Source organism: Ranitomeya imitator, chromosome 4 (assembly GCF_032444005.1).
Source record: "Ranitomeya imitator isolate aRanImi1 chromosome 4, aRanImi1.pri, whole genome shotgun sequence".
NCBI lineage: Eukaryota > Metazoa > Chordata > Amphibia > Anura > Dendrobatidae > Ranitomeya > Ranitomeya imitator.
In genome coordinates, this window is record NC_091285.1 from 87,033,678 (window position 1) to 87,055,833 (window position 22,156).

At 45.0% G+C, this 22,156-nt stretch overlaps 1 protein-coding gene across 1 annotated transcript in view; it reads left to right on the forward strand.

Moving 5' to 3' along the window:
* The window catches only part of LOC138675535 (A disintegrin and metalloproteinase with thrombospondin motifs 2-like), a 705,150-nt gene that overhangs the window by 615,839 nt on the left and 67,155 nt on the right, over positions 1-22,156 (forward strand). Inside the window, exon 19 of the mRNA XM_069763862.1 lies at positions 21,038-21,245. Within this exon, the coding sequence (XP_069619963.1) occupies positions 21,038-21,245 (208 nt within the window). The remainder of the gene's footprint in view (positions 1-21,037; positions 21,246-22,156) is intronic.

The following is a 22,156-nucleotide window of genomic DNA, read 5'->3' on the forward strand; positions in this document are numbered from 1 at the left end:
TTGCTCCCTCTCTGCTGCTGATGCAGTTGTTTGCTCCCTTTGTGCTATTGTTGCAGTTGTTTGCTCCCTCTCTGCTGCAGCTGCAATTGTTTGCTCCCTCTCTGCTGCATCTACAGTTGTTTGCGCCCTCTCTTCTGCAGCTGCAGTTGTTTGCTCCCTTTGAGCTATAGCTGCAGTTGTTTGCTCCCTCTCTACTGTAGCTGCAGTTGTTTGCTCCTTCTCTGCTGTAGCTGTTTGCTCCCTCTCTACTTCAGCTGCAGTTGTTTGCTCCCTCTCTGTTGCAGTTGTTTGCTCCCTCTCTGCTGCAGTAGTTTGATCCCTCTCTGCTGCAGCTGCAGTTGTTTGTTCCTTCTCTGCTGTAGCTGCACTTGTTTGCTCCCTCTCTGCTGCAGTATTTTGCTCCCTCTCTGCTGCAGCTGCAGTTGTTTGCTTTCTCTATGCTGCAGTTGCAGTTGTTTGCTCCCTCTCTGCTGTAGCCACAGTTGTGTGCTCCCTCTCTGCTGTAGCTGCAGTTGTTTGCTCCCTCTCTGCTGCAGTTGTTGCTCCCTCTCTGCTGCAGTAGTTTGCTCCCTCTCTGCTGTAGCTGCAGTTATTTGCTCCCTCTCTGCTGTAGCTTCAGGTGTTTGCTCCCTCTCTGCTGCAGTTGTTTGCTCCCTTTGTGCTGCAGTAGTTTGCTCCCTCTCTGCTGCATCTGCAGTTGTTTGCTCCCTCTCTTGTTATGAACAGGTGATTCAGAACCACAATGGACCTAGTGGTTAAGAGCACACAAAGTGACCTGATAGTTACTAACATAGGACGAGCTCTGAGACGTGGAAACTCTGCTGACCGCAATCCCTAATCCTATCAAACCACACTAGAGGTAGCTGTGGAGCCCTCCTAACAAAAACCTAGGTGCCTCGGGCACAGCCTGAGAAACTAGCTAGCCCTGAAGATAGAAAAATAAGCCTACCTTGCCTCAGAGAAATTCCCCAATGGAAAAGGCAGCCCCCCACATATAATGACTGTGAGTAAGATGAAAATACAAACACAGAGATGAAATAGATTTTAGCAAAGTGAGGCCCGACTTACTGAATAGACCGAGGATAGGAAAGATAGCTTTGCGGTCAACACAAAAACCTACAAACAACCACGCAGAGGGGGCAAAAAGACCCTCCGCACCGACTAACGGTACGGAGGTGCTCCCTCTGCGTCTCAGAGCTTCCAGCAAGCAAGAAAAACCAATATAGCAAGCTGGACAGAAAATATAGCAAACAAAAGTAACACAAGCAAAACTTAGCTTATGCAGGGCAGACAGGCCACAAGAACGATCCAGGAGAGAGCTAGACCAATACTGGAACATTGACTGGAGGCCAGGAACAAAGAACTAGGTGGAGTTAAATAGAGCAGCACCTAACGACTTAACCTCGTCACCTGAGGAAGGAAACTCAGAGGCCGCAGCCCTACTCACATCCACCAGAGGAAGCTCATAGACAGAACCAGCCGAAGTACCACTCATGACCACAGGAGGGAGCTTGACCACAGAATTCACAACACTCTCTGCTGTGGCTACAGTAGTTTGCTCCCTCTCTGCTGTAGCTTCGGGTGTTTTCTCCCTCTCTGCTGCCCTTGTTTGCACCCTTTCTGCTGCAGTAGTTTGCTCCCTCTCTGCTGCAGCTGCAGTCGTTTGCTCCCTCTCTGCTGCAGTAGTTTGACCGCTCTCTGCTGCTGCAGCTGCAGGTGTTTGTTTCCTCTCTGCTGCAGCTGCAGTGGGTTTTTTTCTTCTCTGCTGTAGCTGCACTTGTTTGCTCCCTCTCTGCTGCAGTTGTTTGCTCCCTTTCTGCTGCAGTAGTTTGATCCCTCTCTGCTGCAGTAGTTTGATCCCTCTCTGCTGCAGCTGCAGTTGTTTGCTTCCTCTCTGCTGCAGTTGTTTGCTACATCTCTGCTGTAGCTGCAGTTGTTTGCTCCCTCTCTGCTGCAGTTGTTTTCTCCCTCTCTACTGCAGTAGTTTGATCCCTCTCTGCTGCAGCTGCAGTTGTTTGCTTCCTCTCTGCTGCAGTAGCAGTTGTTTGCTCCCTCTCTGCTGTAGCTTCAGGTGTTTGCTCCCTCTCTGCTGCAGTAGTTTGCTCCCTCTCTGCTGCAGTTGTTTTCTCCCTCTCTGTTGCAGTAGTTTGATCCCTCTCTGCTGCAGCTGCAGTTGTTTGTTCCTTCTCTGCTGTAGCTGCACTTGTTTGCGCCCTCTCCGCTGCAGTATTTTGCTCCCTCTATGCTGCAGTTGCAGTTGTTTGCTCCCTCTCTGCTGTAGCCGCAGTTGTGTGCTCCCTCTCTGCTGTAGCTGCAGTTGTTTGCTCCCTCTCTGCTGCAGTTGTTGCTGCCTCTCTGCTGCAGTAGTTTGCTCCCTCTCTGCTGTAGCTACAGTAGTTTGCTCCCTCTCTGCTGTAGCTTCGGGTGTTTTCTCCCTCTCTGCTGCCGTTGTTTGCTCCTTTTCTGCTGCAGTAGTTTGATCCCTCTCTGCTGCAGCTGCAGTTGTTTGCTTCCTCTCTGCTGCAGTTGTTTGCTACATCTCTGCTGTAGCTGCAGTTGTTTGCTCCCTCTCTGCTGCAGTTGTTTTCTCCCTCTCTACTGCAGTAGTTTGATCCCTCTCTGCTGCAGTAGCAGTTGTTTGCGCTCTCTCTGCAGCAGCAGTAGTTTGCTTCCTCTCTGCTGTAGCTGCAGTTGTTTGCTCCCTCTCTGCTGCTGATGCAGTTGTTTGCTCCCTTTGTGCTATTGCTGCAGTTGTTTGCTCCCTCTCTGCTGCAGCTGCAATTGTTTGCTCCCTCTATGCTGCAGCTGGAGATGTTTGCTCCCTCTCTGCTGCATCTACAGTTGTTTGCGCCCTCTCTTCTGCAGCTGCAGTTGTTTGCTCCCTTTGAGCTATAGCTGCAGTTGTTTGCTCCCTCTATGCTGCAGCTGCAGTTGTTTGCGTGCTCTCTCTGCAGCTGCAGTAGTTTGCTCCCTCTCTGCTGCAGTTGTTTGCTCCCTCTCTGCTGCAGCTGCATTTGTTTGCTCCCTCTCTACTGTAACTGCAGTTGTTTGCTCCTTCTCTGCTGTAGCTGTTTGCTCCCTCTCTACTTCAGCTGCAGTTGTTTGCTCCCTCTCTGTTGCAGTTGTTTGCTCCCTCTCTGCTGCAGTAGTTTGATCCCTCTCTGCTGCAGCTGCAGTTGTTTGTTCCTTCTCTGCTGTAGCTGCACTTGTTTGCTCCCTCTCCGCTGCAGTATTTTGCTCCCTCTCTGCTGCAGCTGCAGTTGTTTGCTTTCTCTATGCTGCAGTTGCAGTTGTTTGCTCCCTCTCTGCTGTAGCCACAGTTGTGTGCTCCCTCTCTGCTGTAGCTGCAGTTGTTTGCTCCCTCTCTGCTGCAGTTGTTGCTCCCTCCCTGCTGCAGTAGTTTTGCTCCCTCTCTGCTGTAGCTGCAGTTGTTTGCTCCCTCTGCTGTAGGTGGAGTTGTTTGCTCCCTCTCTGCTGTAGGTGCAGTTATTTGCTCCGTCTCTGCTGTAGCTGCAGTTATTTACTCCCTCTCTTGCAGTTGTTTGCTCCCTCTCTGCTGCAGTTGTTTCCTCACTCTCTGCTGTAGTAGTTTGCTCCCTCTTTGCTGTAGCTGCAGTAGTTTGCTCCCTCTCTGCTGCAACCGCAGTCTTTGTTGACAGGATATAGCGGTGACACCATAACAATAGCACACGTGACTGTTACAGTCAATCACTTGGGTCGAGAGCCCTACTGATATAGACAATACTATCCACTGAAGTCATTGATTGAAATCACTGCTGCAGCCTGTCATCAAAGGCTGCACTGGTAGACAGATGGGGTAGAGAGGGTCAGTATTGGAGTGTTATTTTCTTTTTTATCACTCCTAAGTCCAATGAAAAGTTAAACCCAGTGATTCATGCAGCTGCAGATGTTTCCTCCCTTTGTGCTGCATCTAAGTCCAATGAAAAGTTAAACCCAAGGATTCATGATCACTAGTATTTGAGCTTCCTGCACCTTAATAATATGTCATTAGCAAATAACCTATTCTTTAACCAGTGTTTTTATGATAAATTCATTTTTTTAAATAAATGTAACAATATATTTTTTTTCTTTAATTTTCTAAATTCTTATCTGCATAGTTAAAAAACAAACAAACATATCTTGCAATTTTCACACTGGCTACTATACCAGTTCAGTACCTCCTAGTTTTTTTTGAGCTGGACACGTAGGCTTATTGACCTGTAGAGAAGTATTTTCTAAACATGGTTTGATCTGAGCAAAGGTCATTGTGCAGCGAGGGGTAGAAGGGGGGGTACACTGTGACCATCACCTCTTTCTCCTCCAACAGAGAACTTTTATATCTGCAGCAGGATATTGCACAGTTCTGCTGCCTCCCTCTGCTCTGCTACCTGTAATAAGTATCAGTATAGGTGAGGTAACGCCAAGAGAGCACTCTGCCTGTACAGTGTGTGCATGCGCGTGTTTACGTATGTGTGCGTGTGCGTGTTTACCTGTGTATGTGTATGCTTTTGTGTATGTATTATACATATATATATTGTTATTTTTTTTTCAGGTAAGCAGTGCCTGAAATTTGTGTAGTATGTAAGTTTGTAAGTGAGCATAGTACTGTATATGTGTGCGTAAATATGTTTCTGCATGTGGCGCTTACGCTATATAATGACCAAGACATAGAATGAACAGTGGACGGCACTAGAGAAGCACAAATCAGTATGGACCTTTGACTCATTGAAGGATATCCGAAAAGCACACAGGTGGCACGACCGCTCTGGGTATACGGTGCTCTGCACTGATAAGCAATCCACAGTATATTAAATGAAACGAGAAAGGAACACAGTGCGGCACTCACCCTGTTTGAAGCTGTGATATCGGGCTCTTTATTGGAGGAAAATATTTAAAACATCCGTAATGACATCAGGTCTGCAGGAGGGTGCGGGAGTGGATTGTGGACGACAGCCGTTTCGCACGGTATGTGCTTCAATGGGTCCAATTCCAATTGGACCTGTTGAAGCACATACCGTGCGAAACGGCCGTCGTCCACACTCCACTCCCGCACCCTCCTGCAGACCTGATGTCCTTACGTATGTTTTAAATATTTTCCTCCAATAAAGAGCACGATATCACAGCTTCAAACAGGGTGAGTGCCGCACTGTGTTCCTTTCTCGTTTCATTTACGCTATATAATGAATGAGTCAAGATGTTTTGAAAAATGTGTTTCCATTTGGGCAATACTTGCATATTTTTAATGTGTCCATCGATCCTGTGATTTTCCTGATTCCATTACTTTTCCTGGCATTTTCAATATTGTGTATAAAGGTGGGAATTTTCTTTTTATATAATCTCCATCTCCAGATTACAGATGAGACCATTTTTTATTTTATTTTTTTGAATTGTAGATAAAATAATTTGCGGTATTTACCGTATTTTTCGCTTTGTAAGACGCTCCGGATTATAAGACGCACCCCAAATTTTGAGGAGAAAAATAGGAAAAAACTATTTTTTAATAAATTGGTGGGGCGTCTTATAATCCATGCGTCTTATTACTTACCAGGGGTTGTGGTTGTGGTGGATCAGGGTCCCAGGCTCGTTGCCGGAGGCAGGAGTGGAGCATTGCTGCAGGCTGGGATGAGGGGGTCTGCAGGGGGCTCCTGTGCTGCAGGGGGGCTCCTGTGCTGCAGCCTGGGATGAGGGGTCTGCAGGGGGCTCCTTTGCTGCAGGCTGGGATGAGGGGCCTGCAGGGGGCTCCTGTGCTGTAGGGCTGTCTCCGGTGCTGCGGGGGGCTCTGGCGACATTTTGTGAAAGACCAGAGCCCCCCGGCAGTTCTTCCATGCGTTCCAGTATGACTAATTCCGGGAAAATGGCCGCCGGAATCTCGAGAGATGAGATCTCAGCGCTGAAATCTCATCTCCCGAGATTCCGGTGGCCATTTTCCCGGAGTCAGTCATACTGGAACTAACTCCGGGAAAATGGCCGCCGGAATCTCGAGAGATGAGATCTCAGCGCTGAAATCTCATCTCCCGAGATTCCGGCGGCCATTTTCCCGGAATTAGTCATACTGGAACGCACGGAAGAACTGCCGGGGGGCTCTGGTCTTTCACAAAATGTCGCCAGAGCCCCCCGCAGCACCGGAGCCTTCAGCATCACCCGGGGCAGCAGCGGACAACCCCGGCAGTGGCGGCGGACGACAGCGGCGGCAGGCGGTAGCGGCGGCGGACACCCCCTCCTCCCAGCCTGTAATGGTAAGCGGTATATCCGCTTTGTTAGACGCACCCACATTTCCCCCCCAAATTTGGGGGAAATAAAGTGCGTCTTACAAAGCGGAAAATACGGTAAGTAGCTAATATTTTAATTCAATAGATTGCAGTCCTCGTACTCTCATACTCTCCTAATCTGTGACTCATATTCAACTCTGTGTATTTGCAATGGGACCGGAACGCCATCAATATGTAGGGCAGTGACACACATAGCTGAATAAGAGCCAGGAACAAGAAAGGTAAGTAATTTTATAGTAATTACAGTGGCATTTAAAAGTTTGGACACCCCAGTAAAAATTACTGTTATTGTGAACAGATAAGCAAGTTGTAGATGAAATGCTCTTTAAAGGGCCTAAAGTTCAAGATGACACATTTCCTTTGTATTTTAAGCAAAAAAATATAAATTTTAAAAATTTCAAAAGGGAAAACGGGCCTATACAAAAGTTTGGGCACCCTGCATGGTTAGTACCTAGTAGCACCCTTTTTTACCCCTTTTCTGACATCGGGTGTAATTGTACGCCCACGTCGGACTCCCCCTGTTTGGTGCAGGCTTCGGCGCTGAGCCTGCACTTTTCCGGGCAGATGTCAACTGATATAGACAGCTGACATGAGCCCGCGAAAGCCACGGGTAGAATTGCAATGCACCTGCGTCTGTTAACCCATTAAATGCCGCTGTCAATCTCTGACAGCGGCATTTAACTTGCGCTTGGAGCTAGGAAATTTGCATCACCTGGTCTTTCCTAACACTGTTAGTGAACAAGCCATAACCCTAACAGGGCTAATTAAGGTATGAAACCTTGGCCAAAGTTATCTGAGCAGAAAAATCTCCAAGGGTGCCCAAACTTTTGTATTGGCCCAGTTTCATAATTTTTGAAATGTAAAAAATTGACTGTGTATATATGTATATATATATATATATATATATATATATATATATATATATATATATATATATATATATACACACACACACATATACATTTTTTTGCCTAAAATACAAAGGAAAAGTGTCATCTTTAACTGTAGGTCTATTAGAAATAATTTCATTTTCAACTTGCTTAACTGTTTGAAATAACAGTAATTTTGACCAGGGGTGCCTTAACATTTACATGCCCCTGTGTATATTATAACTTATCGGGACGATACCTATCTCCCTATGTGTCAGTAGATGTAAAATAGATAAGGACAGAGAAGGACTTGGGTCCCAATTGTTCAGCGACATGCTTGTGGAAAAATAACAAAAAAATATAAACAGCCCAAAAAAACAGAGCCATTCCCCGGTTTGTACAAAATACAAAAATTAAACCAAAACCAAAAACATATGAGCCAGAGCACATGTTGGTGTTATGCAAGCAGGTGGCACATGTAGTTTTGTGGACCCACAGGGCTGGGCTTATCTAGGAGAAGCGTAGCTAAGCGGCTACCTGTGGTATTCACTGGAGCTCCTGATGGTGGAGTCAGGCTTGAGCTGCAGGTGCCCGCCAGGTACCACTCCTAGGCAGTCCCCGATACTGCAGCTTCTGAGTCAGGTGCTTAGACACGGATATTGACTTGGGCTCCTTTCAGACGAACACTGTAAGTTCTTGATCATCTGCAGAACGGTTACTGACATGGACTGTTAAGACTACTATGTTCAGGATCCATGAGTAGAACGGTTACTGACCTGGAGTCTCAGACAGGGCTGATTCGGAGACTGTTAGGACAGTCCGGATATATGGAATACTCGGTTAGGGATACGTTCACACATGCGTCTTGGATTCTGTTTCAGAGACTGGCTGTACACGGACCGGTTGGCGAGGTTCAGGCACTGGCCGCTAGGACCAGGAACTTTGGGTTCTGAACACTGGCCACACCAGAACCATGGGACCCCACAACTCATTAGTAGACTACCACACTACCTAATAATTCACAGTTGCTTTGCACTTCCCTATTGGGAAGGGTGCCTTTTTACATAGGACGCCATCTATGAGAAGTAGCAATCCTCATCTGTACCACCCCGAAGCACCGTGTCTTTTACCTTAAGTCATATGGCACGGCTTGTTAGAGGGTCGATATTGGCTTTAGGATTGCTACTTCCAGTAGGTGGCACTAGAGTTCAAATCATCTTCCTCTCTGAAAAGGCAATTTGCATATTTAGTTTTCCAGAGGAACATGCATGGCATATAAGTCTCCTCACTCTGACATTGCCAGACCTTACTTGTCACTCTACATAAGGAGATGCATTACCCCTTAGATCCCAGTCTTAAGCCTCTCATCTGGCCAAATCAGATCTCATACTTTGCAATGATGAGTCGCAATACCCTGAAACACTGTGTTTGCCTATTGAGATTCTGTTTCAACTTTTATTCTAAGTTATATGGCAAGGTTCATTAAGGGGTTGAGATTGACTTTTAAGATTATTACTTCCAATAGTTGGCACTAGAGTTCAAGTCCTCTTCCTCTCTGAAGATGCAATTTGCCTTTTTTTTTCCCCAGAGGAACATGAATGGCATATATCTACTCACTCTGACATGCCCGTCCTAACATGTCACTTTTCACAAGGAGAACACTTTACCCCATAGCTCCCATATCTCTTGGGACACACCATTCTGTTTCTCTCCTTTGAACAAATTAAACAGTAATTAGAATGCCACACTACTTTTTTGTTTTTGCCCAAATTTTCACTTTCTGTCTTCCAAGAGCTATAACTCTTTTATTTTACATTGGCATAGCCATATGTGCGCTTTTCGTGGGGTTACTTGGAATACCAATATGACAGCCATTGGGAACCACCTGCCACAGAAATTCAGCAGAGATGGTGCAAATCTACACAAGAGTGAGATGTTGTGATGTACTGACTGGCTACTTGACCATGACTTTTGTTAATCTAATATGCATTTATTGACTTTAAACCTTTGTGCAATATATTTTGTTAAGCTTGGGGTTCAATACCAATCACTGCTTCATGTGCACTCTGAAAAATCAAAGGAGAACTGGGTAGGTGTTTAATCTCATTTGGACAACCCTGCATATCCTTGCCTTCTGAAGTATCTGAACACGTGAACACAGAGAGTCACACCTATCTGTTGTGAATTCCGCTCTTGGGCTCCCTCCGGTGGTTGTAAGTGGCACTTTTGTGAGTTCTGCTCTTGGGCTCCCTCTTGTGGTTTCAAGTGGTATGGCTGCTCCTTGGAGTTAGCTGTCATCAGCTGCCTCCACTTATCGTCTCTTCTGCTCTGCTATTTAGGCCTGGCTCTTTCCTTCAGCCAGTGCCACTTGTAAATGGTTCCTGGTTGGATTCACATCTCTTTGGATTTCCCTGTTATCCTGACCAGTTCAGCAAAGCTAAGTTTTTGCTTGCTCTTTTCTGTCCATAGATTGTGGACTTATCCGTTCTGTGCTTTCTATGTTTGTCCAGCTTATCAGTATGAATTAATTCTGTCTTGCTGGAAGCTCTGGGAAGCAGATTTACCCTCCACACCTTTAGTCAGGTGTGGAGATTTTTGTAAACAGTATTCCATCCTGTCCTATCTATTTAGCTAGACTGGCCTCCTGTGCTCATCCTGGTTTCATTCTGTGTATGTCTTTTCCCTCTCCACTCACAGTCATTATTTGTGGGGGGCTAATCTATCCTTTGGGGATTTTCTCTGAGGCAAGATAGCTTTCCTGCTTCTATCTTTAGGGGTAGTTAACTCTTAGGCTGTGACGAGGTGCATAGGGAGAGTTAGGAGCATCCCACGGCTACTTCTAGTGTTGTGTTGAGCTTAGGGACTGCGGTCAGTACAGTTACCACTTCCTTCAGAGCTCGTTCCATTTTGCTCCTAGACCACCGCATCATAACAGTACAAGTGGACAAAAATGAATTAAATGCATCTCAAAAGAAGGAAAAGAAAGTTCTGAACCATTTTTTTTTTCTGTGCTCTGGTTTTTTTTTTTTTTCCTCTTGATATCTGGGTGGTTCAGGATATATGCTTTGGCATGGATGTTCAGGGTTTGTTTTATCGTGTGGATCAACTTGCTGCAAGAGTAGAGTATTCAGGACTATGTTGTCCAGACTCCGGCTTTAGAGCCTAGAATTCCTACCCCTGATTTGTTTTTTGGGGACAGATCCAAGTTTTTGAACTTTAACCCCTTCATGACCCAGCCTATTTTGACCTTAAAGACCTTGCCGTTTTTTGCAATTCTGACCAGTGTCCCTTTATGAGGTAATAACTCAGGAACGCTTCAACGGATCCTAGCGGTTCTGACATTGTTTTTTCGTGACATATTGGGCTTCATGTTAGTGGTAAATTTAGGTCAATAAATTCTGCGTTTATTTGTGATAAAAACGGAAATTTGGCGAAAATTTTGAAAATTTCGCAATTTTCACATTTTGAATTTTTATTCTGTTAAACCAGAGAGTTATGTGACACAAAATAGTTAATAAATAAAATTTCCCACATGTATACTTTACATCAGCACAATTTTGGAAACAAAATTTTTTTTTGCTAGGAAGTTATAAGGGTTAAAATTTGACCAGCGATTTCTCATTTTTACAACGAAATTTACAATTTTTTTAGGGACCACCTCACATTTGAAGTCAGTTTGAGGGGTCTATATGGCTGAAAATACCCAAAAGTGACACCATTCTAAAAACTGCACCCCTCAAGGTACTCAAAACCACATTCAAGAAGTTTATTAACCCTTCAGGTACTTCACAGCAGCAGAAGCAACATGGAAGGAAAAAATGAACATTTCACTTTTTAGTCACAAAAATTAGTGACTAATTAGTGACTAAATGTTTTAGCAACAATTTTTTTATTTTCCCAATGGTAAAAGGAGAAACTGAACCACGAAAGTTGTTGTCCAATTTGTCCTGAGTATGCTGATACCTCACATGTGGGGGTAAACCACTGTTTGGGCACATGGTAAGGCTCGGAAGGGAAGGAGCGCCATTTGACTTTTTGAATGAAAAATTATCTCCAACGTTAGCGGACACCATGTCGCGTTTGGAGAGCCCCTGTGTGCCTAAACAATGGAGCTCCCCCACAAGTGACCCCATTTTGGAAACTAGACCCCCCCCAAGGAACTTATCTAGATGCCTAGTGAGCACTTTAAACCCTCAGGTGCTTCACAAATTGATCTGTAAAAATGAAAAAGTACTTTTTTTTCGCAAAAAAATTCTTTTCGCCTCAATTTTTTCATTTTCACATAGGCAATAGGATAAAATGGATCCTAAAATGTGTTGGGCAATTTCTCCCGAGTACGCCGATACCTCATATGTGGGGGTAAACCACTGTTTGGGCACACGGCAGGGCTCGGAAGGGAAGGCGCGCCATTTGACTTTTTGAATGGAAAATTAGCTCCAATTGTTAGCGGACACCATGTCGCGTTTGGAGAGCCCCTGTGTGCCTAAACATTGGAGCTCCCCCACAAGTGACCCCATTTTGGAAACTAGACCCCCCAAGGAACTTATTTAGATGCATATTGAGCACTTTAAACCCCAAGGTGCTTCACAGAAGTTTATAACGCAGAGCCATGAAAATAAAAAATAATTTTTCTTTCCTCAAAAATGATTTTTTAGCCTGGAATTTCCTATTTTGCCAAGGGTAATAGGAGAAATTGGACCCCAAATGTTGTTGTCCAGTTTGTCCTGAGTATGATGATACCCCATATGTGGGGGTAAACCATTGTTTGGACGCACGGCAGGGCTCGAAAGGGAAGGCACGCCATTTGGCTTTTTAAATGGAAAATTAGCTCCAATCATTAGCGGACACCATGTAACGTTTGGAGAGCCCCTGTGTGCCTAAACATTGGAGATCCCCCACAAATGACCTCATTTTGGAAACTAGACCCCCAAAGGAACTAATCTAGATGTGTGTTGAGGACTTTGAACCCCCAAGTGCTTCATAGAAGTTTATAACGCAGAGCCATGAAAAAAAATAAATTGTTTTCTCAAAAATGATATTTAGCCTGCAATTTTTTATTTTCCCAAGGGTAACAGGAGAAATTTGACCCCAAAAGTTGTTGTCCAGTTTCTCCTGAGTACGCTAATACCCCATATGTGGGGGTAAACCACTGTTTGGGCACATGCCGGGGCTCGGAAGTGAAGTAGTGACGTTTTGAAATGCAGACTTTGATGGAATGCTCTGCGGGCGTCACGTTGCGTTTGCAGAGCCCCTGATGTGGCTAAACAGTAGAAACCTCCCAAAAGTGACCCCATTTTAGAAACTAGACCCCAAAAGGAACTTATCTAGATGTGTGGTGAGCACTTTGAACCCCCAAGTGCTTAACAGAAGTTTATAATGCAGAACCGTGAAAATAATAAATACGTTTTCTTTCCTCAAAAATAATTATTTAGCCCAGAATTTTTTAATTTTCCCAAGGGTAACAGGAGAAATTTGACCCCAATATTTGTTGTCCAGTTTCTCCTGAGTACGGTGATACCCGATATGTGGGGGTAAACTACTGTTTGGGCACATGCCGGGGCTCGGAATTGAAGTAGTGACGTTTTGAAATGCAGACTTTGATGGAATGCTCTGCGGGCGTCATGTTGCATTTGCAGAGCCCCTGATGTGGCTAAACAGTAGAAACCAACCACAAGTGACCCCATTTTGGAAACTAGACCCCGAAAGGAACTTACCTAGATGTGTGGTGAGCACTTTGAACCCCCAAGTGCTTCACAGAAGTTTATAATGCAGAGCCGTGAAAATAATAAATACGTTTTCTTTCCTCAAACATAATTATTTAGCCCAGAATTTTTTATTTTCCCAAGGGTTACAGGAGAAATTGGACCCTAAAAGTTGTTGTCCAGTTTCTCCTGAGTACGCTGATACCCCATGTGTGGGGGTAAACCACTGTTTGGGCACACGTCGGGGCTCAGAAGGGAAGTTGTGACTTTTGAAATGCAGACTTTGATGGAATGGTCTGCGGGCGTCACGTTGCGTTTGCAGAGCCCCTGGTGTGCCTAAACATTAGAAACCCCCCACAAGTGACCCCATTTTAGAAACTAGACCCCCCAAGGAACTTATCTAGATATGTGTTGAGCACTTTGAACCCCCAAGTGCTTCACAGACGTTTACAACGCAGAGCCGTGAAAATAAAAAATCATTTTTCTTTCCTCAAAAATGATGTTTTAGCAAGCATTTTTTTTATTTTCACAAGGGTAACAGGAGAAATTGGACCCCAGTAATTGTTGCGCAGTTTGTCCTGAGTACACTGATACCCCATATGTGGGGGTAAACCACTGTTTGGGCGCACGTCGGGGCTCGGAAGTGAGGGAGCACCATTTGACTTTTTGAATACAAGATTGGCTGGAATCAATGGTGGCGCCATGTTGCGTTTGGAGACCCCTGATGTGCCTAAACAGTGGAAACCCCTCAATTCTACCTCCAACACTAACCCCCCCACACCCCTAACCCTAATCCCAACTGTAGCCATAACCCTAATCACAACCCTAACCACAACCCTAGTTCCAACCCTAACCCTAAGTCTATGTGCCCACGTTGCGGATTCGTGTGAGATTTTTCAGCATCATTTTTGAAAAATCCGCGGGTAAAAGGCACTGCGTTTCACCTGCAGATTTACTGCTGATTTCCAGTGTTTTTTGTGCGGATTTCACCTGTGGATTCCTATTGAGGAACAGGTGTAAAACGCTGCGGAATCTGCACAAAGAATTGACATGCTGCGGAAAATACAACGCAGCGTTTCCGCGCTGTATTTTCCGCACCATGGGCACAGCGAATTTGGTTTTCCGTAGGTTTACTTGGTACTGTAAACCTGATGGAACTCTGCTGCGAATCTGCAGCGGCCAATCCGCTGCGGGTCCGCAGCCAAATCCGCACCGTGTGCACATAGCCTAATTCTAAAGGTATGTGCACATGCTGCGGAAAATGCTGCTGATCCGCAGCAGTTTCCCATGAGTTTACAGTTCAATGTAAACCTATGGGAAACAAAAATCGCTGTACACATGCTGCGGAAAAACTGCACGGAAACGCAGGGGTTTACATTCTGCAGCATGTCACTTCTTTCTGCGGATTCCGCGGCGGTTTTACAACTGCTTCAATGGGGTTTACATTCTGCAGCATGTCACTTCTTTCTGCGGATTCCGCGGCGGTTTTACAACTGCTTCAATAGAAAATCGCAGTTGTAAAACCGCAGTGAAATGCGCAGAAAAACCGCGGTAAATCCGCCATAAATCCGCAGCAGTTTAAATCCGCAGAGGAACAGAATACGTGTGCACATACCGAAACCCTAACCCTAACCTAACCTTAGTGGAAAAAAAAAATTCTTTATTTTTTTATTGTCCCTACCTATGGGGGTGACAAAGGGGGGGGGCTCATTTATTATTTTTTTTATTTTGATCACTGTGATAGATTATATCTCAGTGATCAAAATGCACTTTGGAACGAATCTGCCGGCCGGCAGATTCGGCGGGCGCACTGCGCATGCGCCCGCCATTTTGGAAGATGGCGGCACCCAGGGAGAAGATGGACAGGCCCCGGCAGGATCGGTAAGTATGATGGGGGGATCGGAGCATGGGGGTGTGGATCGGAGCGCGGGGGGGTGGAACGGAGCACGGGGGGTGGAACGGAGCACGGGGGTGGATCGGAGCACGGGGTGGGGTGGATCGGAGTACGGGGGGTGGATCGGAGTGCAGGGGGGTTGGATCGGAGCACGGGGGGTGATTGGAGCATGGGGGGGGCGGACAAGAGCACGGGGGGAGCAGAGCACAGGACGGAGCGGTGCATAGCACTGATCGGAGGACCGGGGGGGCGATCAGTGGGGTGGGGTGGGGGCACATTAGTGTTTCCAGCCATGGCCGATGATATTGCAGCATCGGCCATGGCTGGATTGTAATATTTCGCCAGTTTTAATAGGTGAAATATTACAAATCGCTCTGATTGGCAGTTTCACTTTCAACAGCCAATCAGAGCGATCGTAGCCACGGGGGGGTGAAGCCACCCCCCCTGGGCTAAACTACCACTCCCCCTGTCCCTGCAGATCGAGTGAAATGGGAGTTAACCCTTTCACCCGATCTGCAGGGACGCGATCTTTCCATGACGCCACATAGGCGTCATGGGTCGGATTGGCACCGACTTTCATGATGCCTACGTGGCGTCATGGGTCGGGAAGGGGTTAAAAATAACTGCAAATTGTTTTTTGCTTTGAACCCCGTTCTTCTGGTGATCCCATTCAGCAAGTAAAAATCATCATATCCTTGCTGCGTGGTGACCCTCAAGACTGGGCTTTTTCTCTTGAAACAGGTGATCCGGCATTATTGAATGTTGATGCATTTTTTCAAGCTCTCGGATTATTGTATGACGAACCTAATTCTGTGGATCATGCAGAAAAAACCCTGTTGGCCTTGTGTCAAGGTCAGGAAGCGGCAGAGTTATACTGCCAGAAATTTAGAAAATAGTCTGTGCTCACTAAATGGAATGAAGACGCTCTGGCTGCTATTTTCAGAAAAGGTCTTTCTGAAGCCCTTAAAGATGTTATGGTGGGCTTTCCTACGCCTGCCGGTTTGAGCGAATCTATGTCTCTAGCCATTCAGATTGATCGGCGTCTGCGCGAGCGCAAAGCTGTGCACCATATGGCAGTATCCTCTGAGCAGAGTCCTGAACCTATGCAATGTGATAGGATTTTGACTAGAACAGAACGGCAGGAATTCAGACGTCAGAATAGGCTGTGTTTTTACTGTGGTGATTTTGCTCATTTTATCTCTGATTGCCCTAAGTGTACTAAGAGAGTCGCTAGGTCTGTTACCATTAGTACTATACAGCCTAAATTTCTCTTATCTGTGACCTAGATTTGCTCATTGTCGTCCTTTTCTGTCATGGCATTTGTGGATTCAGGCGCTGCCCTGAACTTAATGGACTTAGAATTCGCCAGGCGCTGTGGTTTTTCCTTGCAGCCTTTGCAGAGCCCTATTCCTTTGAGGGGTATTGATGCTACACCCTTGGCCAAGGATAAACCTCAGTACTGGACGCAGATGACTATGTACATGGCTCCTGCACATCAGGAAGATTGCCGTTTTCTGGTGTTGCATAACCTGCATGATGTTGTTTGACTGGGTTTTCCATGGTTACAGGAACATAATCCGGTGCTGGATTGGAAAACTATGTTGGTGACTAGTTGGGGTTGTCAAGGGGTACATAGTGACGTTCCTTTGATGTCAATTTCCTCTTCCCCCCTCTTCTGAGGTCCCCGAGTTTTTGTCGGATTTCCAGGATGTATTTGATGAGCCCAAGTCCAGTTCCCTTCCTCCGCACAGGGACTGTGATTGTGCTATTAACTTGATTCCTGGTTGCAAGTTCCCTAAGGGCCGACTTTTCAATCTGTATGTGCCAGAGCATGCCGCCATGCGGAGTTATGTTAAGGAGTCTTTGGAGAAGGGGCATATTCGGCCCTCTTCGTCACCATTGGGAGCGGGTTTTTTTTTTGTTGCTGAGAAGGATGGCTCCTTGAGACCCTGTATTGATTATCGTCTTCTTAATAAGATCACGGTCAAATTCCAATACCCCTTGCCTTTGCTTACTGATTTGTTTGCTCAGATTAAGGGGGCTAGTTGGTTTACTAAGATTGACCTCCGAGGGGCATATAATCTTGTTCGTATTAAACAGGGTGACGAATGGAAAACTGCATTTAATACGTCCGAATGCCATTTTGAATACCTTGTGATGCCATTTGGGCTCTCTAATGCTCCATCTGTGTTCCAGTCTTTCATGCATGATATTTTCCACAATTATCTTGATAAATTCATGGTCGTATATTTGGATGATATTTTGATTTTTTCCGATGATTGGGAGTCTCATGTGAAGCAGGTCAGGATGGTGTTCCAGATCCTTTGTGATAATGCTTTGTTTGTGAAGGGGTCTAAGTGCCTATTCGGAGTTCAGAAGGTCTCTTTTTGGGTTTTATTTTTTCTCCCTCGTCTATAGAAATGGATCCTGTTAAGGTCCAAGCTATTCATGACTGGATCCAACCCACATCTGTGAAAGGCCTTCAAAAATTTTTGGGCTTTGCCAATTTCTATCGCTGTTTCATTGCCAACTTTTCCAGTGTGGTTAAGCCCCTTACTGATTTGGCGAAGAAAGGCGCTGATGTGACAAATTGGTCCTCTGAGGCTGTTGAGGCCTTTCGGGAGCTTAAACGCCAATTTACTTCTGTCCCTGTGTTGCGTCAGCCTTATGTTTCTCTTCCATTTCAGGTTGAGGTTGACGCGTCTGAGATTGGGGCAGGGGCCGTTTTGTCTCAGAGGGAGTCTGATGGTGCTTTTTTTTCCAGAAAGTTTTTGCCTGCGGAACGCAATTATGATGTCGGCAATCGGGAGCTGCTGACTATGAAGTGGGCATTTGAGGAGTGGCGACATTGGCTTGAGGGAGCTAAACACCGTGTTGTGGTCCTGACCGATCATAAGAATCTGATTTACCTCGAGTCGGCCAAGCGGCTGAATCCTAGACAGGCTCGATGGTCCCTGTTTTTCTCCCGTTTTGATTTTGTGGTCTCGTATCTTCCGGGATCTAAGAATGTTAAGGCTGATGCCCTCTCTAGGAGTTTTTCGCCTGATTCTCCTGGAGTCCTTGAGCCGGTTGGCATTCTTAAGGAGGGGGTGATTCTTTCTGCTATCTCCCCTGATTTGCGGCGTGTACATCAGGAATTTCAGGCTGATAGGCCTGACCGCTGTCCAGTGGGGACGCTGTTTGTTCCTGATAGATGGACAAGTAAGGTAATTTCTGAGGTTCATTGTTCAGTGTTGGCTGGTCATCCTGGGATTTTTGGTACCAGAGATTTGGTTGCTAGGTCCTTTTGGTGGCCTTCCTTGTCGCGCGATGTGCGTGCTTTTGTGCAGTCCTGTGGGACTTGCGCCCGGGCCAAGCCTTACTGTTCCCGCGCTAGTGAGTTGCTTTTGCCTTTGCCGGTCCCTGAGAGGCCCTGGACGCATATTTCTATGGATTTTATTTCGGATCTTCCTGTTTCCCAGAATATGTCTGTTATCTGGGTTGTTTGTGACCGGTTCTCTAAAATGGTCCATCTGGTGTCTTTGCCTAAGTTGCCTTCCTCCTCAGATCTGGTTCCATTATTTTTTCAGCATGTGGTTCGTTTGCATGGCATTCCGGAGAATATTGTGTCTGACAGAGGTTCTCAGTTTGTCTCTAGATTTTGGCGGGCCTTTTGTGCTAGGATGGGCATTGATTTGTCTTTTTCTTCGGCGTTTCATCCTCAGACTAATGGCCAAACTGAGCGAACTAATCAGACCTTGGAGACCTATTTGAGATGCTTTGTGTCTGCTGATCAGGATGATTGGGTGTCTTTTTTGCCGTTGGCCGAGTTTGCCCTTAATAATCGGGCTAGTTCGGCTACTTTGGTTTCACCTTTCTTTTGTAATTTTGGTTTTCATCCTCGTTTTTCTTCTGGGCAGGTTGAGCCTTCAGATTGTCCTGGTGTTGATTCTGTGGTGGACAGGCTGCAGCAGATTTGGACTCATGTGGTGGACAATTTGACGTTGTCTCAGGAAAGGGCTCAACGTTTTGCTAACGGCCGTCGGTGTGTTGGTCCCCGGCTTCGTGTGGGGGATTTGGTTTGGTTGTCTTCTTGTCATGTTCCTATGAAGGTTTCTTCTCCTAAGTTTAAACCTCGGTTTATTGGCCCTTATAAAATTTCTGAAATTATTAATCCGGTGTCTTTTCGTTTGGCTCTTCCAGCCTCTTTTGCCATTCATAATGTTTTCCATAGATCTTTGTTGTGGAGATATGTGGTGCCCGTTGTTCTCTCTGTTGACCCTCCTGCCCCGGTGTTGGTTGAGGGAGAGTTGGAATATGAGGTTGAGAAGATTTTGGATTCTCGTTTTTCGAGGCGGAGGCTTCAGTATCTTGTCAAGTGGAAGGGTTATGGCCAGGAGGATAATTCTTGGGTTGTTGCCTCTGATGTCCATGCCACCGATTTGTTCGTGCTTTTCATTTGGCTCGGCCTGGGGGCTCTGGTGAGGGTTCGGTGACCCCTCCTCAAGGGGGGGTACTGTTGTGAATTCCGCTCTTGGGCTCCCTCCGGTGGTTGTAAGTGGCACTTTTGTGAGTTCTGCTCTTGGGCTTCTTCTTGTGGTTTCAAGTGGTATGGCTGCTCCTTGGAGTTAGCTGTCATCAGCTGCCTCCACTTATCGTCTCTTCTGCTCTGCTATTTAGGCCTGGCTCTTTCCTTCAGCCAGTGCCACTTGTAAATGGTTCCTGGTTGGATTCACCTCTCTTTGGATTTATCCTGACCAGTTCAGCAAAGCTAAGTTTTTGCTTGCTCTTTTCTGTCCATAGGTTGTGGACTTATCCGTTCTGTGCTTTCTATGTTTGTCCAGCTTATCAGTATGAATTAATTCTGTCTTGCTGGAAGCTCTGGGAAGCAGATTTACCCTCCACACCTTTAGTCAGGTGTGGAGATTTTTGTAAACAGTATTCCATCCTGTCCTATCTATTTAGCTAGACTGGCCTCCTGTGCTCATCCTGGTTTCATTCTGTGTATGTCTTTTCCCTCTCCACTCACAGTCATTATTTGTGGGGGGCTAATCTATCCTTTGGGGATTTTCTCTGAGGCAAGATAGCTTTCCTGCTTCTATCTTTAGGGGTAGTTAACTCTTAGGCTGTGACGAGGTGCATAGGGAGAGTTAGGAGCATCCCACGGCTACTTCTAGTGTTGTGTTGAGCTTAGGGACTGCGGTCAGTACAGTTACCACTTCCTTCAGAGCTTGTTCCATTTTGCTCCTAGACCACCGCATCATAACACCTATCACAAGAACTCTTTTCCCAAAGAGGCCAGTTTTTGCTCTTATTTTATTCCTGCTGCTCCCCTGAGTATGGCATGTTTTTTTGCTTGTTTTTTAAATCCACCATACCGTTCCAGAGACAAGAGTCTTTTTTTATTCAGTGCTAATTATGTTTATGATTTTTGCCAAGGGGACAATGCTCACAGGGTAATAACGCAGGGCAGCCTAAAGACACATTCCCAGAGAAGCATGTGAGCTATGCCCCTTAATAAAGACCGTAAAAACTAGCACTAAACCAAAACGTCCATATGTTTGGAACTGTATGGCAGATTTAAAAAAATGCGAATAAAAACTGGGAAAGAAAAAGTGCAATAGGGTTTTATCCAATGACAATTGGGTGTCACGAAAAAGGGGAGATACTCACCTTGCTGAAATTCTAAATGGCAGCACGCAAACGGCATGTAACATCTGCTGCACAGATACCGGTCAAGAGAACGAACACAGCAATCAGAGAAACACAAATGGAGGTGTCACTTATGCGCTGCTGAGATGGAATATCCTTAGGATAAAAACATTTATTAGAACAGGTTAAATGTCAGCGCATTTCGAGGTCACGCAGGACCACCTCATCTGGACAAATCTGGTGGGGCTGTCTGTTATGCTGTGTTTCTTGAAACACAGCATAACAGACAGCCCCACTATACAGTCTCACCAGGTTTGTCCTGATGAAGAGGACATCGAAATGCGTTGACATTTAATTAATGAATGTTTTTATTCTAAGAATATTCCATCTCAGCAGCTCATCAGTGATACCTCCGTTCATTTTTCTTTTGGATTTATATAAAGTACATATAAATAAATGTAAATACATAACAAATAAATACAATACCACTATCATGCACTGTACACTATTGGGTAACCATAGACATCACTATAGCACACAATGGGGGTAAGTCTCCCAGAGCGACAGTCTGTACCTACAGATAACCCATTTTAATAATTAAATTTAACAATGTATTTTTAGCCTTTTGTTCTTTTTTTTTAACATTTAGTTGTTTGTTTTCTTGTCAAACAGATGGATGACAGGAGAGTGGGAGCAATGTTCTACAACATGTGGAAAAACAGGTTATGAAAGTCGCACAGTGCGATGCATTCAACCTCTAAGTGACAATATGACCAGATCGGTGCACAGTAAATACTGCATTGAGAATCGTCCAGATATCAAAAGACCTTGCAATCGACAACCATGCCCACTTCAGTGGAGAGTAGGACCATGGTCACACGTATGTATGATGTTTAAATTTCCTTTTTTAAAGTCACAATTCATTTTTCTTACAGCTTTAAAGGGAATCTGTCAAAATGTTTTTGCTACTTCAACTGAGAGTATCAAAAAACTAAAGAAAATAGGCAAAATAAGGTAAAAAAAAATCAAGAAAAACCAAAAAGAACCTTATATCATAGTGATATTATAGATACAACTTAACATTTTATTAGTCACAGTTGGGAGAGAGACATGATCCACTGAGTTATAATATCCTGGTGATAAAACATTCATTGTGAGTAAACAACAGCACACAGCCTCATAAGTGACACATAGCTGAATTAATTGTTTTTAACCTCTACATCATGCTGTTCTCAGATTACATAGAAAAAACTGCTGACACATTCCGTTTAAATTTTAATTTTCTTGCTTTGTATAAACTATTATTTTTCATATTTTGGTACATGATTTCTTCATGTAGTATCTGTGCTTAATTGTACTCTAGTTTTTCCATGTTGTGATAGAGTATAGAATAGATTAAAGTTGTAGTAGCTATGCTCCGCATTCCAAATTATTGTGCAAATTGGATTTAAGTGTCATAAATGTAATTTTTTTCTAAATAAACTCATTAATGATATTGTGTCTTAGGGCTTTTTGGATCACTGGAACCCAAACACATGTGATAATTAGTTTGCCAGGTGAGCCCAATTACAGTAAAACTACTTAAGAAGGACATTCCACATTACTAAGCAGGGCAGTTTTTAAGCAATATGAGAAAGAAAAAATGTTCTCACTGCTGACACAAAACATCAAATAGTACAATGCCTTTGACAAGGTATGAAAACATTTGATATTTTGCGAAAACTTAAGTGTGATCATAGCACTTTGATGAAAAATGTGGCTGATACTGAGCACAGACAGGTTCGTGCTGAT